A 19,684-nucleotide genomic window follows, 5' to 3' on the forward strand; every position below is an offset into this window, starting at 1 on the left:
AGTGCTAGGGTGGTGTTGCATCTACTTGATGCAGAGTCATTTCCCTGGGATTCATTAACCTTCAACTTGGAAATCCCCTTTGCTTCTCTGTGTCCGAGATGCCAGCTTATGGAACTGTGCCTTGACAGAAGCCATTGCCTGGGGGAAGACAGCCTTCTCTACCCAGGTTTACAATGCCAGGATGAATATACTTTGTCTTCAGTGTACTGATGGTTATCTTGTTCCTGATTCTTTATTTGTGTGTGTTTGTTTTAATCCTTAGAAATTTCTAGGACCTCCCTTTTGTCTAAGTTGTCAGAAGCCTCACATTGAATGTGTGGGTCTACAGTTCTGCTATAAAATGACATATGTGTTCCTTAAAGTCATGGCCCCAGGTGACTACGGCCACACCCAGATGTCATCTTAGCTCATCTTCATGGTGACCCCTGGGAGGAAGTCACTTTCCAAGGTCAGGGGTCATCTCAGGGTTTGAGGTTCGTTCTGACAGGAGCTGGAACCCCCTGTGCTTATGAGCGAGAGGCACGGAGGGCCCAGGCTGCCGTCCGCCTGACAGCCGTGTCAGCAACAGAGAGGCTCCAGCCTGCGGGAGGGGGCGGCCCCCACAACATGCCGGGACTGGTGACGGTGACAGGGCAGCATTTCTGGTGTGATCCCACCTACTTCCTGGGACAAATGACCCCACACAGAGACAGGTGGGTATCAGGGAGCGGGGCTTCATTTTGTTTTAATCTTTATTAAAGTGAAATTCACATAACATAAAATTAGCCATTTTAAAGGGAACGCCTTGTTGGCATTTAGCACAACACGCTCCCGATGTCGCACAGCCATCTCCTCTAGCTCCAGAACGTTTTCATCAGCCTAACATAAACCCTGCGCTGATCAGTTATTCTTCACCTCTGCCTCCCTGTGCCTGGCTACCACCGTCCGCTTTCCCTCTAGGGATTCGCCTGCTCTGGCCTTTAGGACAAGGTTGGGACTTTGGGCTCTTTTCCTAATGTGAAGGGAAGCCATTGCCATGTTGGTACAGTTGTCATTTTACACTCGCAAAAAGGAATAGCATGACCAGCTACCGGAAGGGACCAGGCCTGTTCCAAAAACCAAAAGCTTTGCCAGACTGCAGCCTAAGGGGTGAGGGTGCGGAGCAGGCTTGGGGATAACAGAGACAGCACACAGGGCCAAGGGGGAAACATGGGAGGGTTTTGCACAGAGGAAGGGACAGCGTCAGCCATGAGGGCTGGGAGTGTTGGTGATCAGTGTGGAGCCCACATGAGAGAGGGTGGAAGAAAGAGGCCAGTGTGGACCAGTCGGGGACCATAGATCCACGGTGTGCAAGACGTCAGCGAGGAGACTTGGGGCTCCAGATTCCTTCCAGGCCCAGTGGGCGGGGGTCCTTTGACAGGGGGCCAAGTAGACACTGACTCAACAGCTCCTTGATGGAGCCCCAAGAAGAGGCCCCATGGCCCCCGTTTCCATGGCCAGAGCCTCTGCCCTCCTCCCTCTTGCTCCACACACTCCACACACATCCATATCCATCTCTCGGGTCCAGCCATCTCTGGAGCGCTGACGGTTATGAATGTAACCCCTGGTGACAAGCATCTGGTCAACTTCTGTCCGGACAGCCGTGTGATCCCTGGGTCTGGGGGAGGGGTGGGAGTGGCCTCTGCACAGCTCGGACCCTGTGCAGCAGGGGTCTCCTCCGGCTGTGCCAATCCTCTGCCAGAATCCCCGCCAGGAATATGAGGATCACAGCGCCAAGGCATATCTGCGCCAGGTTGCCCTTGGTGTAGTGCAGCCGGGCAGGGGCTGGAGCCATGAGAGAGAAGGGGCAGGTGGTAAGAGCCCATCTCCAGAACCGTCTGGCACCCTGTGATCCAGTCTGACACCCTATTATCCTGTACTAGTGCGGATGCCAAGCTCTTTCCTAGGGGTCCCTCCCGTCCCCACCAAGGGTCAGGGCTGGATGGCCCCAATTCTCTAATTAGCACCTGTCCCTGTGTCCCCTCACAGGCCCCCGATACAACCCCTCCCCAGACACAGACACCGCCTGGTTATCTGGCCACTTGCAGAGGGGAAGACGGTTATCAGGGAGGGGGCAGAGAGGGAATCTTTCTTCCTCTGACTCTTTGGAAAATCTCAACTTTCCCACCTGATCTTATCACTCAATTCTTAACTCCATATGCTGATATTCTGCCCTCCTCCTCTTAATATTTTACACACCAGGACCCAAGATCACAGAGCTGTAGCCCTGCATAGGGAAAGGAGGCAGCTTTGGGTGAGGAGAGAGAGGGGCGTGGGTCCGGGGAGGACGACTTACTCACCGATTGGAGAGCCTGACTCCTCGGTACTGGTGGTGATATTCCTAGAAGCCTCTGGGAACCACAAAAGGCTACGTGTGAACAAATGGAACCATCTCCCCTAGCCCTGTCACTGTCCCTACCCTGAACACGTGCACCTGGGAGGCAGAATTCCACGGCATTTAACAAGAGCATGAACTATAGCACCAGGGTGCCCAGATTGGAACCCAAAGTCCACCCCTTATTAGATGTGGGACACCTGGCAGGTGACAACATCTACGAGCCAATTTTCCCATCTGTCCAATGAAAATAATGGCATCAACATATCACAGGTTGGTGTGAAAATTAAAAAAAACAACAATAGTAGTACAAACCACAGTGCTTGGCATATAATCAGCACCCCCCACACGCTGGCTCTCTTAGTATTCCACAAGTATTTCCTGAGACCTGCCCGGTACTCGGCCATGTGCTGGGCACAGGGACCCAACTATTAATAAGACCTGGTCCTTGTGGGGTTTCCAGATTACTGGAGGAAACCAAGAAGTGAGCACTTTAATATATTGTGAAAATTGCTGTAACAGGTAGCCCACAAGACACTGAGCAAGGCTGGAAGAAACCCCCGATCCAGGCTGGCGGTCAGAAGAGGCTTCCCTGGGAGTTGAAGCCCGGGGGAAGTGGAAGGAAAGGCAGAGCGAGGGGTTTGGGTGCAGAGTCGGGGAGGATGTGGAGCACCGGGAAGAGTCCGAAACGACTCCGTGTGGCCCAGCACAGCACGAGGAGTGCATGGAAGGTGGACAGACACGACCGAAAGGGCCAAGAAAGATGGAATATCTAAGCCCATTGGACAGCAGGCTGAGGAACCCCGCTGCGTCCTGAGGGGGGGGGAAAGAAGGGTCTTGATCTGAGGGTGGGGAGGATCCCACCATAGTGGTTGAAAGAACCCTCTGGGATCAGAAGTCTAAAGAAAGCCAGAGTCCTGTGGGCCCAGCGGACATATCTAGCCTACCCTCCGGGGATCTGTCAAGGCGTTCTGTCTTGAAGGAGATGGAGGCTTTCCAGGAAAAGCGAGGGGAAAGGAAACTGCAGTGCAAGCAAAGAATGTGTGCAGAGGCTTGGAGTAGCAAGATGTACCGTGTCCAGGCACCTATGGGCTGTGTGGGGCTGAAGCACACGCAGGCTCTACATGGGAAACAGTGGGAACACGACTGAACACTTAGGGCCAATTCGGAAGGGCCAGGGCTTTACCCTGAAAGCAGCATGTGGGGACGGGAGTGGTCTTCCTGCCACAGCCTTGGCTCCGCCATCTTTACAATGGCCACATTACCAGGAATGCTCCTGTTTCCCAGCCTCGGTGCCCACCTCCACCACGTCCTCTGTCCTCAAATCGAGGACTCGATTGGGAAGAGTCAGATGCTTTAGTGAAGCAGGTTAAAAGCCCACAGGCTCAGATAATGGAAGACAGAGCCCCACCCTCGAGCTCCATTCTGCTGAGCTTTAAGTGCCTGGCTACTCACCGGTTGTAGAGACTTTGCTCGTGGGTGACACGCTCTGTTTCCTGGAGGCTTCTGGGGACCCCAGCAGGAGGGTTATAAGGAAGAGAAATAATGTCAGGTCTTCCCAGAGGGTCCCCACTCCCCACAGTGCTTGTGAGGTGTCTAGGCTCCCTGAGGCCCCCTTGCCTGACACCCACAGCACAGACACCGAGGAAGCAAGTTCTCAGGCCCTAAGACTTACTTCCGCCCCTCGGTGGCTTACTAAGAAGCGACCATCCACCCGATGATGGACATTTGGGTTGTTTCCACTTTGGGGCTATTATGAATAATGCTGTTGTGAACATTCATGTGCAAGTTCTTGTGTGAACTTAAGTTTTCAGCGTTCTTGGGTACGCGCCCAGGACTGGAATCGCTGGGTCGTGTGGTCACTCTATGTTTGCCTTCTCGAGGAACTGCCCGGCTATCTTCAAAGCACCCACACCATTTCACATTCCCACAGTCGTGTAAGAAGAGTTCCAGCTTCTCCAAGTCCTCACCAACACTTGTTTTTGTCCATTTGTTTGTTTGTTTCATTTTTAATAATTGGAGCCATTCTAGTGGGCATGGTGAATTTTACGTCATGTGAATTGTATCTCAGTTCAAAAATAAGAAGTGAATCAGCAGGTCTCTATGAGCTGGAAGGAAGAACATGCTGATACCAGCTTCTGAGCACAGGACAGCCCTCCCTACTAAGGCCATTTTCTTAACCAGCCACTTCCCGTGGCTGCAAAAATACTTCCTGAACCCCCTCAGCCTATATAGCTCTTGTTTAGGGTGGGGACCATGTCCAGGAGCCTTTTTTTTTTTTTTTTTTGAGACAGAGTCTCACTCTGTTGCCCGGGCTAGAGTGCCATAGTGTCAGCCTAGCTCACAGCAACCTCAAACTCCTGGGCTCAAGCGATCCTCCTGCCTCAGCCTCCCAAGTAGCTGGGACTACAGGCATGCGCCACCATGCCCGGCTAATTTTTTCTGTATGTATTTTTAGTTGTCCATATAATTTCTTTCTATTTTTTTAGTAGAGACGGGGTCTCGCTCTTGCTCAGGCTGGTCTCAAACTCCTGAGCTCAAACGATCCACCCGCCTCGGCCTCCCAGAGTGCTAGGATTACAGGCGTGAGCCACCGCGCCTGGCCTCCAGGAGCCTTTTGTGGTGAGCAAAACCCAGCTTATGCTCAACTACCTGGGTATAATGAGAGCGTGGGTATTATTGGGTCTTTGTTACTTCTCTTCCTGTAAGGCTTGTTAATAAACCTTGTTTTCATTTCAATTTATTAATAAACACAGTGGGTGGTACATGCATGCCATGGAATTCTACTCAACAGTCAAAAGGAACATGCTGTTCATGCACAGTTGGATGGATCTCAAGGGCATTGTGCTGAGTCGGGGGAAAGGCAATCTCAAAAGGTTACATACGTACCAGCTGATTTCATTTACATATGGCAAAACTACAGAGACGGAGAACAGACTAGTGGGTTTCAGGAGTTGGAGATGGCAAGGGGTGGGGGATGTGAACATAGAGGGGCAGCCCGGGGAGGTCTTTGTGAGGGCGGAAGAGTTCTGTGGCGTGAATGTGGTCATGGGTTACACAGCTCTACACATGTGAAAACTGACATAGAACTACACACCTACTTTATGCCATGTCAAATTCCTGGTTTTTATGTTGCAGTCTAATTGTATTATAGAGGGTGTGACCACTGAGGGAGACTAGGTAAAGGGGACATGGGATCATTCCATATTGTCGTCTCAAACCTCCAGGGACTGTATTTCAAAATAAAATTTTAAAAAATCTAATCAGAACCATGCACGCACGTGCACACATACACACACAGACACACACTGAAGGGCAGAAGGGGGAGCAGGAGTGACTGCATAGGCTGAATCTCCTGACACAGGCCTAAGTTTCGGTTTCCCCAAGACGGGTGGGCCTAAGTCACGAGTTCCCGGGACGGGTCCTCCTCTTCCTGCCCAGTGACTCTGCAAAACAGCTGGAAAAGTATTGGGACGTGGAGCACCTTGGAGCCAACCAATCAGGAGACAACTGGATCAAGCCACCTTTGAAGGAGCAAATGAACTAAGGGGGGAGGAGGAATGGTGTGCACAGCGTATGTAACCTACTGAAAAGCATAAAAGCTTAGCTTTTACCCCAGGGCGGGGTCCTAGTTCGTAAAGAGACCACTGCGTTGGTGCTCTGGGACTTGGACCCTGGCTCGAGCCAGCCAATAAACTCCTTTGCCTTTTGCAGCCTTGGACTCTGCTATTCTGTTCCTGGGGCCGAATAGGGAACCGGTTCTAACAACACACACACACACACACACACACACACACACAGTGTGCTACCGCTGTATATGTCTCTGCCTCCTTTGGTATAAGAGTCCTGACCCTGCCTCAACTCCATAAGTCCATTCTTATCAACCTTGGCTCTTGCTTGTTCCTCAGTCTACCCCGGGAATCGCGGGAAATGTCAGCGATGCCCAGCCTAGCGCATCATTTCCTAAAGCGCAGGCTGATTGCAGCACCCCATGTTCAGCTGAGATGCTTACGAACGTGAGGGAACACCGTGCCCCACACAAAACTTAGTGCCGTGGTTCTCAAAGTGGCACCGGGCCAGCAGCATCAGCCTCACCTGGTAACTTGTTAGAAATGAAAATTACTGGACTCGTCCCAGACCTACTGAATCAGAAAACTCTGGGGGTTCAGAAATCTGTTGTTTAAGAAGCCCTCCAGGCCGGGCACGGTGGTTCACTCCTGTAATCCTAGCACTCTGGGAGGGCGAGGCGGGAGGATCGCTCAAGGTCAGGAGTTCAAGACCAGCCTGAGCAGGAGTGAGACCCCGTCTCTACTAAAAAAAAATAGAAAGAAATTATATGGACAACTAAAATATATATAGAGAAAAAATTAGCCGGGCATGGTGGCACATGCCTGTAGTCCCAGCTACTCGGGAGGCTGAGGCAGGAGGATCTCTTGAACCCAGGAGTTTGAGGTTGCTGTGAGCTAGGCTAACGCCATGGCACTCTAGCCTGGGCAACAGAGACTCTGTCTTAAAAAAAAAAAAAAAAAAAAAAGCCCTCCAGGTGATTCTATTGCCTAAGGAAGTCTGAGAACCACTGACCAATGGTATCAGAGGCTCAGAAGCAGAGTTCAGGACCCCACAATTTGGCAAGCCACTCAGATCATTCTTGTGTGTGTCAGACATTGCAAACCATCGTCCTAGGCCAGGATGGGGGGTGGGGCAGCGTATTAATGTCTGTCTACGTAGGATACCCACCCTCCTTACAGCCAGAAATAAAGGATTTTTAAAACAAAGCAAATTTATGAAAGAGACAAATCGAGAAATCTAGGCAGAGGGGCGAAGAGAAGAGGGGGGGTCCATGTGTTCACACCCCAGGCACCAGAGAGAACCCTCTAGACCTTACCTGTTACGGAGGAAGGTGGTCCTGCTGGTAACTGGCTAGGGGTCACAGAGGTTCCTGGGAAAACAGAGGTTCCTGGGAAATCAGAAAATGAGAGAAGTCTGTGCTCTATTCGCTGTGGGGCCTGAGCAAATAAAGAACTGTTTCTGCAACCCAGTTTCCTCACCTGGAAAATGAGCGAGAAGATGGTTGTGGGTGTTAGATAGCATTTGAACAGCGCTCCTGGCGAGTTCTGGGGCTGAGTAATCATGACGTGCCCTGTAGCTCCACCCATCCTTTCTGAACCTCAGTTCTATCCCTCCTTCTAGGTCCCTGTGACTTATACCCTCACCTTGTCCTTGGGGGCTAAACTGGTTCCTGGAAAGTAGAGACAGGAACCATGGCATCAGTTTGGGGTCAGGGGCAGGGATCACAGTGTGCGGGGAAGGGGAATATCTACGAAGCAAAACACAGTCCCTCTCCACCTCCCCATACCCTGCAGCCACTCCGGCCTTGCAGCTACACTAATCTGCCAACGTCCATCCCATTACAGGGCATTCGCTCCTACAGTTCCATTCACCTGCACCAGCCCCACCTACTCCACCAATCTAGTTGTCTCTTACTCTGCCCTAAGCAAATGTTGCTTCCTCCAGGAAGCCTTCCCAGACCACCTCCCCTTCTGGCTTCTAACACACTGTGTACTTCCAATTCAGAGTGCTTATCATAGTCACAATTATACATATGTTGGATGCATCTTTGCTTAGAGACTGATCGCTCTACTGATAACTATATTTGCGGGCATGCGCGTGTGTAAGGGAGAAGAGACGGTGCACTGAGAGGGAGACTCAGCCAGCCCCCAACAGAGCACCAGCCACAGCATCAGCACTGCTTAAATATGTTCCATGAAGGAAACATTGGAACCCCAAAAAAGGCAAATCTGTAGCGACAGAAAGATCAGTGGTTGCCTGGGGTCAGAGCGGGAAATAAGGAGCCACTGCCGACGGGACTGAGAGATGGAAAGGGACAGGAATGCTCTAAAACCACACCGTGGTGATGACTGCACCACTCCGCACATTTACCAAAAATCGTTGACCCACACACTTCACACCGGTGAATGTTATGGTATATAAATTATGCCTCTAAAAAGCTGTTAAAAATTAAGGATACCTGAGTGGGGTACTTCATATATTTATCAAATATTTGTAAAGCATCTCCTCTGTGCCAGAAACTTGCTGGTGCTGGGAGTTACAGAAGCAAGAAATCAGAAAAACCTGTCTTTCTGGTGCTTACGTCCTAGAGGGTGGAGGGGACACAGGTGATAAACATCCTAAATGATACGATGTGCATGTTACACGGTGTAGGTGTGTGGAGAAAACTAAGCCGAGAAGGTGGCTAATGTGCACTGGGAAAGTTGGAAGGTGGCTTTTGGTGGAAGGTCCGAAGGAGGCAACGTGAAGAACCATGAGACTATCTGGGGGGAAGACCCCAGCAGGTGCCAAGTCCCCGAGGAAGTAGTGGGCCTGCATATTCTGGAAAAGCAAGAAGCCGGATGTGTCTGAGGCTGAGGGTCCTTATACGTGGCGGAGGGAGGCAGAAGAGTCAGAGAGAGAGGTTTAAAGCTGCCGCCCTGCTGACTTCAAAGATGGAAGAAGGGAAGAAGTCGCCAACAGCCAAGAACTGCAGGGGACTCCAGGAGCTGGAAAGGACACGGGAACAGATTCTGCCCCAGCGCCTGCAGAAGGAACCAGCCCTGTTGATGCCTTCATTGCATCCCAGTGAGACCCACTTTGGTCGGACCTCTGACCTCCAGGATGGTGAGGTAATAGATTGGTAATAAACTTGTGTTGTTGTCAGCCGGTGAGTCCGCGGTAATTTATTACGGCACCAACAGGAAAGGAATACATCCTCCTCCAAAGCTGACTGGAGCCTGGGGCTTCCCTGCCTCCCACCTCCCGTGCAGCGACTGTCCCTACCCTCGGAACTGCCTTCAGAACCTACAGAGGCTGAGGAAGAAAGGTTTGGTCTGCACATCCCTTACCTGTGACCACGAGCTCCAGGGGGTCGCTGGGGGCCGACCACTCGTACGGGTTTGAGCTGGAAAAGCTGTAGCATCGGTAGGTTCCACTGTGGGCAGCAGTCACGGTGACGATGGGGAAACTGGCCCGGTACCACACCTCGGGATTCTTGTAGGGCTCAGGATCCCCCTCCTTGTACAGAGCAAATTGGTCAAAGCCATATGGAGTCTGACACTGTAGGGTCACGTCCCCTCCTGGGGACACTGCCGGGCTGGGCTGGGCTAAGAGTGAAGGCTTGCTGTAAACTCCTGGGAGAAAAGGAAACTCTGATGTTAAAGATGGTGGTGGCTGATGTCTCCTCCGAGGGGTGGGGAGGTCCCTTTCTGGCTATATCCCTCCTGGAGCGCTCATTCCCCCTGCCCAAGCTCACAGACAGGTGACGTCAGGTCACCAAGAGGCTAAGGGAGTGTAGCTGTGTCACATCCTAGTGCCTGGGCTCTACCATTTAGGGGCTGTGTGGCCCTAGAGGTAAATCTCCCTCTCTGTCTGTGCCTCAGTGTCCCCTACTGTAAAATGGGGATGATTGAATGAGGCAATACATATAAAGCATTTAACAGAGTGCGGAAAGCATACCAAGCACTCAAAATAGGACAGTAGTAACAAAATTGTGTAAGTTTATACGGTATTCTAAGCTTGTATTATTGCATACAGAAGTTATGTTGTCAACTTGTATTAAAGTGCCAGCTTCAGGTGCCATCCTGAATTCATGACGTCTATCAATTCATTGAATCCTCACAAAGACCTATGCACTCATCGCTATTAATATTCCTATTTTTTATATGAAACTGAGGCACACGGTGTTAAATAATTTGTTCAACACTAGGTAACAATACTGTGTTGTATACTTGAAACAAACAAAGGTAACTATGTGAGGTGACAGGTATGTTAACTAGCTTGATGGTGGTGACTATTTCACAGTGTATACGTGTTTGAAAACATCAAGTTGTGCACCTTAAACATACACAATTTTTGTTTGTCAATTACACCTCAATAAAGCCGAAAAAGTTTTAAAAAATGTCAAAATCAATAAATCAATAACTTGTCCAAGGTCATATGACAAGTGGCAGAGCTGAAATTTGCAATCGGGGAGTTTGACTCCAGGGTCTCCACTGCTACACACAAACCTGCACCCCTCTAATTTGAGGTTAGTGCGGTGACACATGCCTGGCACCCAGGAGTCATCAAAGCAAAAGCTACCTGATAATTATGGCTCATTCATTCGTTCAACAACTTTTTTTCTTAAGCAACTATTATGTGTTTGTCCCTATTCTACCAAATAAAAAAAAACCCATGAAGAAGACAAGAGACAGCAACAGCCGGAGAGTGATGAGGGCCATTTTAGCTAAGGTGGTGTGGGAAATACTTAATGAGAGACAGCATTTGAGTCCCACGCCAAAGGAAGGAATGAGGAAGCCAGACTGGCATATTCCAGGAGCAGAGGGCAAGCCAGGGAGGGAACCGGGAAGAGGGGTGGCACTTGCAGCGCCCTGGGGACCGCTGTGAAGCCCTCAGGAATTAGGGTGAGGGGAGTGAGGCATTCTCCCGGATGCAAAATTTAATTTCTTCCAAACAATTAACATAATTGAAAGAAGTATTGAAAAATTGAAGAGTAGGCCGGGTGCAGTGGCTCACGCCTGTAATCCTAGCTCTCTGGGAGGCCGAGGCGGCCAGATCGTTTGAGCTCAGGAGTTTGAGACCAGCCTGAGCAAGAGCGAGACCCCGTCTCTACTAAAAATAGAAAGAAATTATATGGACAGCTAAAAATATATATAGAAAAAATTAGCTGGGCGTGGTGGCGCAGGCCTGTAGTCCCAGCTACTCGGGAGGCTGAGGCAGGAGGATTGCTTGAGCCCAGGAGTCTGAGGTTGCTGTGAGCTAGGCTGACGCCACGGCACTCTAGCCCAGGCAACAGAGTGAGACTCTGTCTCAAAAAAAAAAAAAAGAAAAGAAAAATTGAAGAGGAGATCATTAAAACCCACATTACATTATTCTAAGTTTGAATATTTAATTTAGATCCCCTCAAAAAAAATTATTGTAATTTTACATTCCAGGCTTTCATGAAAGCAAAATCGTCAATGATATCTCTGAAACCTACTTCTGGAAAATAATCGACCATTTAAAAGTGCATTAAGCCGGGTGTGGTGGCCCGAGCCTGTAGTCCCAGCTACCCCTGAGGGCAAGGCAGGGGGATGGCTTGAGTGAGCCGTGATGGTGTCTGTGAATAGCCACTGCACTCCAGCCTGGGCCACACAGCGAGACCTTGTCTAATTTTTTAAAAAAAAATCAAGTGCATTACCGCACAGAGAGAGGAGTGCCCGTTTTTCCTTCTGCCTCAGGCTTTGCTGTGGCTTGGCACCGACGCTGCCAGATGCTGTCTATTTAAAATTGTGATAGGTTGTTCATCATGGATGCTTTTGGAATTGACTTTTTAAAAAAAATGGCATTAAAATGTTATGCATGTTGATTCATGAGTTTAGCGGCACCACCACCCCCCCTAGGCCAATGCCTCACTGATGTCACCGTAATCCCGGCCCTGTGGGATCCACTGCCCTTGACATCCCCTGCGTCCGAAACTGGGGACCATGCAGCCCAGGGCCCCGAATCCAGCCGCGCCCCAGCCCTTCCCCTCCGGGTACCAGTAGCCACCAGCTCCAGCTGGTCGCTCGGCGGGGACCAATGGCCGGCGTTCTGGTAGGAGCAGCGATAGAGGCCGGCGTGCTCTCTCCTCATGGCCGGGATGAAGAGGAAGGCCTGGTCCTGGTACTTGCCGGACCTCAGCTTCTCTAGGCGATACAAATCCACGCCCGGAGGCCCGCGGCACCGGATGGTCACCGACTTCTCCAGGGGCACCAGGGAGCTGGGCACGGCCTGCAGGCTGGGCTTGGGGAGTGCTCCTGGGGGAGAAGGGGACCGGGGCCAGCATCCAGGCGGACCCCCTCCCAGGCCGACCCTGCCCACCTCCCACCCGAGGGACCCCAAAGGACTCACCGCTCTGCGCGCGCACCTGCCCCAGACACAGCCCTGAGGAAGAAAGGGACCAGATGCCAGGAACCCGCTTTAGGGGACACAGCCTACCTGCCGGGCACGGCCAGGGTGGGACGTTGGCGTGAGTTCCCTTTATTCTGTTATTATTTTATTTTTTCCAAAGACACACATATGCACGTAATTGAACTAAAAGAAGCCAGTCACAAAAAGCCACATGGACTCACTATATTAAATTGGAACTAACGGACGAGCACACACACATGCACAGAGGGAAGCAAAACTCAGTGGCAATCAAGCAGCGGGGAGGGGGGAGGAGGGGAGGAGAAGAAACCAGGGATTCCTGCCCCACACTGGCCAGCTCCACCCACTGCCCCTCTCCCACTGCACACGCGTCTGACTATTTTAGTTGTTCCTCTGAATTCACTACACATGGCACCTTGACTTCCTCCACGGCGGTGAGGATTTGGACCACTGATGTTGCTGTTTCCTTCTTTTCCTCCCTGCAATCTCCCAACATCCAGTAACACCCACGTGCATATACGGCAGTACCCAATTGTATAGACAGGTATTGTACATACTTGCATATTGTTGCATTTTATTCATTATGTGTACAATAAAACCCCTCGCTAATGGGATACACTAGGCCCCAAAATTCATCAAATAAAATACATAAATGGGTCACTGGGAAATTAACACTTTTCAGTCGTCTATATGGTCACAAGAAGCACAGCAATAAAGACAGTGAAAACTACCCTCGATTGACCACAAGTGAACTGAGAAAACCCTCCAGTGACCACGGAAAGCCACTTCCTCAGCTCCAAGCCTGTTGCACAGTGGGGAGGAGAAGGGCCACACCTTTGAGAACGGCGCTGCAGTGCAGGGTGGAGTCTCTTGCGTTGTATGTCAAGATATCCCAGAACCGTAGATTTCCCACTATTTTGTGCTTTTTTGGTTAAATCAACGTTCTGTGATTACATTATTATGACTGTGCAAATATTATTCACACCTGAGGATTATAATGTTGTACTTATACGTTTTTCCTGTTTGCTTTCCCTGGAATCAATAAATGCCTGATTTATTTCCATCTACACAGTTTCCCTTGAACTTATTGCTAATCTTTCCATAATTCTCAATAGCCTGTCTATGTAACTTTACACAACATCTACCAAATTGCATAATCTGTAAATTTTGATTTTTCCCTTGGAGGCGTTCCCCCTCTCCCGTCTTTCCTTCTGTCTGAACTAACTTTTCTCTGGGCTAAACACCTGCCCTCTTTCCCCCAAGCTCTAATTTTCTTTTTTGTCTTTATCCTGAGCTGGTAGCATGATCTGTTTCAATCTCACTGGGGTTGCCATATTTGGAAAATAAAAATACAGGGCTCACTGCTTGAATTTCAGGTAAACAAGGAATCTTGTTTTAGTATAAGTATGTCCCATAAGGTATATGTTAAAAAAAAGAAAAGGAAAGAAAAGAAAGAAAAGTACTTGTTTATCTGAAATTCAAATTTAGCCTGTTTCATCTTGCAACCCTCATCCTTACACACAAAGGAGGGATTGTTCCCATTATAAACATGAGGAAACTGGACAGAGAGGCTGAGCAACCTCCTTTAGCTCACACAGCAAGAAGTGGCTGAACCCAGATAGTCTCTGACTCCACAGCTAGGAGAGTGACAATGTCACCAGCCACCAACTCCCCCTCTGTGCCCACTGCAGTTGCCCTCTGCATCTTGTACCCAAGCTCCACCTACATCTCTGCCTCCCCTCCACCAACACAGCCCACTTCAGTCTTTTTGTGGGTCCCCTCCACCCTGCAACCCTGTTTGGAAATATTCCCGGCGCCGTGCTGAGCACTTTCTATGTTTGGACTCTGAGTCACCATAATCCTACTGGTTAGTAACCATTATTAGCCCCGTTTTATAGATCAGGCTATTGAGACAGTATCTCACCCACAGTCCCACAGCTGGTAGAAGGTAGATTCAAACACTAGCAGCATAGTTTACTGGTGAAGAACGTGGACTTGTGAACTCATAGGAGCAGAGAGTAGAACGGTGGTTACCAGAATGGTGGTTACCAGGGATGGCTGGGTAGGGATTGTGGAGATGTTGGTCAAAGGATAAAAAGTTTCAGTTAGACAGGAGGAATAAGTTCTGGAGATCTATTGTCCATTGTATCGTATACTTGAAAATCCCTAAGAGAGCAGATCCTAAATGTTCTCATCACACAAAAAAAATTTGAGGTAATGCATATGCTCAATAGCTTGATTTAGCCTTTCCACAGTGTACACATATATCAAAGCATCATAGTTGTACACTATAGGTATGTACGATTTTTATTCATCAATTAAAAAATAAACAACCAGCCCCTTCCTGAAAAAAGAAAAAAGATAAAGATTTAAAAAAAAAAAAAACACAAGTGTAGACTTGGTGTAAAAATTCCTTAGTTTGTATTCAAGCCCTAGCTGTGTGACCTTAAACAAGTTACTTCACCCCTCTGGGTCTCAGTTTTCTCATTTGTAAAATAAGGGTCATTATAGACCCTACCTCATTGGCTGTTGGTGATTAAATGAGTTAGTGCCTGTTAATTAAAAAAAAATGTAGATAATAATATCTAACCCACAGTAAATGCAACCTAAGAGTGTGCTAAACAATGAATGAATGAGTAAGCAAATGAATGAATGAACAAACGAATAAGAGGTCGTTAGTATTCATAGCTTGCCCTCTTATCCCCAAGAACACAATGGTTTCCTTCCTGCTTACCCTCCTCCCTTTAGTGGTAAATTCTCCTGAAGAAATGAGAAAATAATGCAGACGACATGTCTTGCACAGCCTGATGCAGAACAGACAGGAGAAATGCACCTGACCTCAACGCCTGTTTGAGGGAGACTTTTTTTTTTTCTTTTTCTTTTTGAGACAGAGTCTCGCTGTGTTGCCCGGGCTAAAGTGAGTTCTGTGGCGTCAGCCTAGCTCACAGCAACCTCAAACTCCTGGGCTCAAGCGATCCTACTGTCTCAGCCTCCCGAGTAGCTGGGACTACAGGCATGCACCACTATGCCCAGCTAATTTTTTCTATATATATTTTTAGCTGTCCAGATAATTTCTTTCTATTTTTAATAGAGACGGAGTCTCGTTCTTGCTCAGGCTGGTCTCGAACTCCTGACCTCGAGCAATCCTCCTGCCTCGGCCTCCCAGAGTGCTAGGATTACAGGTGTGAGCCACCGCGCCCGGCCTGAGGGAGACTCTTATTTGCGGCACTACTGTAAGGGATACTGGCAAATTAAATCTACAACCTAGTCCTGATATTTAGGGGGAAAAAAAGCAACTGAGAGTCATGGAAGAAAGTTGCCATCAGCACTAGGAGACCTGTGTTCACTTCCTGACCCAGCCGTGAGAAAGCAGGAATGAATCATACAAACAAAACACGCCATCTCCCTGGGGCCCAGTTTTCCCACTCGACAAATGAAGAGACTCTTGTGCCCCTTTTGCTCTGAAATTTATAGCTGATGCAACTTTTTAAAAAAAAATATTCTCTGTCTGGCAGCTCGGTGCCTGTTCCATCGGCACTTCCCAGATCAACCCTCAGGACTTACCAAGACAGAAGAGGGTGGGCAGGGATGGAGACATTGTTCCTCAGCCCCGGCCTGAGCTCTGTGGCCACGAAGGGAGGCCGTGGGAGCCTGGGGCACAGGTGCAGAATGTGGCGAGGGTGAAGGTCGCTCTCCCCGCTTCCTCCGCCAGCCCTGGCTTTTCCTAATGGAGACTCGTGGAGCTGGAGCCGCCTCCTCAGGACAGTGACTTGCACACGGGCTCCAGGGAACCTCGCTTATCTCCCGTGGCCAGGCTGGAGCTGCAGCTTCCGTCCGCCTGCTGGGGAAGGATCTGCGTCCGCCTGCTGGGGAAGGATCTGCGTTCCCCTTCTCCCATAAACTCACCAACACTCACAAGGGAAATGCAAATCAAACCACAAGGAGATATCAATTCACACCTACTAGGGTGGCTATAAGTTTTAAAATGGAAAACAACAAATGTTGGTGAGGATGCAGGGAAATTGGAACCGTTGTGCATTGCTGGTGGGAACGTAACGTGGCACAGCTGCTGTGGAAAACAGTTTGGCAATTCCTCAAAAGGTTAGACAGGGGCTCTCCATAAGATCCAGCAATTCCACTTCTGGGCATATACCCAAAAGGATTGAAAGCACGGTCTCCAACAGACATTTGCACACCAGTGTTCACCGCAGCTTTTTCACGGTAGCCAAAATGTGGAAACAGCTCAAATGTCTATCAGCAGAAGAATGAATGGACAAACAAAATGTGGCATATACATACAATGGAATATTACTCAGCCTTTAAAAAAAGAATAAAACCCCAATACATGCTACAACTAGAATGGACCTTGAGGACATTATGCTACGTGCAATAACCCAGACACTGAAGGACAAATATTGGTGATTCCACTTAGATGAGATCCCTAGATAGTTAGATGCAAAGAGACAGAAAGTAGAAGGTGGTTTCCAGGGGCTGGGGAGGGAGAGGGAGTGGGGAATTGTTGCTTAATGGGTAGAGAGTTTTATGTGGGGGATGATGGAAAAGTTTTGGGTATAGGTAGTGGTGATGGAGATACAACATTGTAATGTATTTAATGCTGTTAAATTGATGTGTGCTTACAAGTGGTTAAAATGATAAATACCATGTTACGTGTATTTTAACATAATTTTTTTTGAGACAGTCTCACTCTGTTGCCCAGGCTAGAGTGCCATGGCATTAGCCTAGCTCACAGCAACCTCAAACTCCTGGGCTCAAGCGATCCTCCTGCCTCAGCCTCCCGAGTAGCTGGGACTATAGGCATGTGCCACCATGCCTGGCTAATTTTTTCTATATATATTTTTTTTAGCTGTCCAGCTAATTTCTTTCCATTTTTTTAGTAGAGATGGGGTCTCACTCTTGCTCAGGCTGGCCTCGAACTCCTGAGCTCAAACGATCCTCCCACCTCAGCCTCCCAGAGTGCTAGGATTACAGGCATGAGTCACCTCGCCCGGCTGCATTTTTATTTTTTAATTAACAAATAATAACTATATAGTTGTGGGGTACCATGTGATGTTTTGATCTATGCATACATTGTGGAATGATTAAATCAAGCGAATTAACCTATCCATCACCTCACATAGTTATTTTTTTGTGGGGAGAACATTTAAAATCTACTGTCTTGGCAATTTCAAATACAGGACACATTATCATTAACTGTAGTCACCATGCTGTGCAATGGACCACAAAAACTTACTCCTCCTGGCTTACTGAAACTTTGTAGCCTTTGGCCAAATCTGTTTTTAATTTTTTTTAAATTAGGAGGAACTTCCCTACAGTTTTCCGTAGCAGCTGCACCATTTTACATTCCCACCAACGGTGAAACGCGTGGAAATTTTGACATGAGTTTTAAGGGAAAAGAACAAGGTGTTGACATGGAACATTATTGGGCAGGCAGACCTCCTTACTAGAAAGGCCTCAGGGAATTTTTCTTGGAGGGGTCGTGTTTGAGGTTATGCCTGAAAATGAGACGTGTTCAGGGAGAAGGGGTGCATTCAGATGCCGAAAGCCTTGATCAGCACGGCTGGATGAGTGAGCATACAGCTGTGGCTGAACAGAGTAGCGAGGCCACCTCAGACGGCCCCCACCAGGCCCAGCTCACCTGTGGGACCGGGATTTTCAGGTGGGTGGGGATGGGCCGTCCTGCCCGTGATGGGACGTGGAACTGCATTTCTGGCCTCTGCCCACTAGGTGTCACTAGCGTAATGCCCCCTGCAGTTGTGATAACCAAAAAAAAAAAAAAAAAAAAGTCTCCAGACATTGCCAAACGTCCCCTGGGGGACAAAAATCTCAACCCATTAGATTAAGTCATTCAGGGACGTAGAGGGCAAGACAAAGATTTGGGCCATTAATGAGTTTTCCATAAGGTTGTTCTGGTTAGGTTTGCCTTTTGTGGGTTGGGCAGATGGGAGGGAATTGTAAAGAAAAACGCAGAGCCCGGTTAAAAGCAAGTGTTTCCGACAAGGCATGAGGGTGTCTTCAAGGATACAAGCCACAGAGATGGAGAGGAGGAAGTGGACTTAGTCATCGCCTGGGTTGTAAAGTCGCCTATCCCTGGGGACAGTCCGGGTACTGGAGCGATGAGGAAGGAGATTGGCGGTCACCTTCCTTGCAGGGCACGTGGCAGACAGTGGTGCTGCTCATTCATAATAGCGTCTGGAAGTAGCCCAGGCCCGGGGTGAGGAAGGGGAGGCCATGACTTCAGGTGGGCACTCACAACACCTGTGTGTAGTATGAACTAAGGAATCTTTTTTTTTTTTTTTTTAAGACAGAGTCTCACTCTTTTGCCCTGGCTAGAGTGCCGTGGCATCAGCCTAGCTCACAGCAACCTCAAACTCCTGGGCTCAAGCAATTCTCCTGCCTCAGCCTCCCAAGTAGCTGGGACTACAGGCATGTGCAACCATGCCCAGCTAATTTTTTTCTATTTTTAGTTGTTTGGCTAATTTCTTTATATTTTTAGTAGAGATGGGGATCTCACTCTTGCTTAGGCTGGTCTTGAACTCCTGACCTCGAGCGATCCTCCCGCCTCAGCTTCCCAGAGTGCTAGGATTACAGGCGTGAGCCACCGCGCCCGGCCTGATCTAGGGAATCTGACGTACCTTTCAGACACATCCAGCCCCAGATTCCCCCATGCACACGGTGAACTGGTGAGTCTTTCTGTCCTGTTAATCTGTTGTCAATTTATTCCAGCAGATTTGAGCCTTCGAAGGGGGAAGGAAAATGCCCTTCGTCCCTACAGCGTCTCAGAGCACATTGACCCTCCCCTTGATAGGATGAAACACAGCTGAAGTTCTACATCTAGTTTTGTGATGGTATGACACATGTCTGTGTGCCCACCACAAGACTGTAATCCAAACTGGAGCAGAGACTGTGCAAAGTTTTGCTCAATAATAGATTTCCAGGGGTGGGAGAAAAAGAAAAAAGAAAAAAAAAAGATTTCCAGCCCTTTAGACATGGCCTGGCACAGAGTGAGCACTCACTAAAGCTATGTTAGGTGAATGGATGGCAAGACATCCGCCATGTTCCCTCGCTGCCCAGGACGCAGGCTCGGTGATTTCTGGATGTCCCTCAGCCAGCATAGCGGGTGTGGTGTCCATGCAGCACTTACCCGGCAGCCCTCGTGTCAAAGCATCTGCTAATGATTTGGCGCGAACAGAAGGTTTTGTGCCATGATGCCCTTTTGACAACTGAGCCACTCATGTAGTCTCAAGAATTTTATTTAGCTGACGTTCAGCAACTACTTACTGTGCACCTGCTGTGTGTCAGACATTGTTCCAGGCACGTAGGACACAGTCATAAAAACAGGAAAACTGCCCCCCTGTGGAGCTCACATCA

At 49.0% G+C, this 19,684-nt stretch overlaps 1 protein-coding gene across 1 annotated transcript; it reads right to left on the reverse strand.

The window, feature by feature from the left end:
• Nucleotides 1–1,474: 1,474 nt before the first annotated feature.
• GP6 (glycoprotein VI platelet) lies at nt 1,475–16,126 on the reverse strand. The gene is made up of 8 exons (XM_045532734.1): nt 15,860–16,126; nt 12,278–12,310; nt 11,926–12,183; nt 9,253–9,537; nt 7,239–7,310; nt 3,809–3,859; nt 2,319–2,369; nt 1,475–1,803 (listed from the first exon to the last, which is right to left on the reverse strand). The coding sequence occupies exons 1-8, from the start codon at nt 15,891–15,893 to the stop codon at nt 1,601–1,603; spliced, it is 987 nt and encodes a 328-aa protein (XP_045388690.1). The 5' UTR covers nt 15,894–16,126; the 3' UTR covers nt 1,475–1,600.
• Between the last annotated feature and the right edge of the window lie 3,558 nt (nt 16,127–19,684).

Source organism: Lemur catta, chromosome 19 (assembly GCF_020740605.2).
Source record: "Lemur catta isolate mLemCat1 chromosome 19, mLemCat1.pri, whole genome shotgun sequence".
Lineage (NCBI taxonomy): Eukaryota > Metazoa > Chordata > Mammalia > Primates > Lemuridae > Lemur > Lemur catta.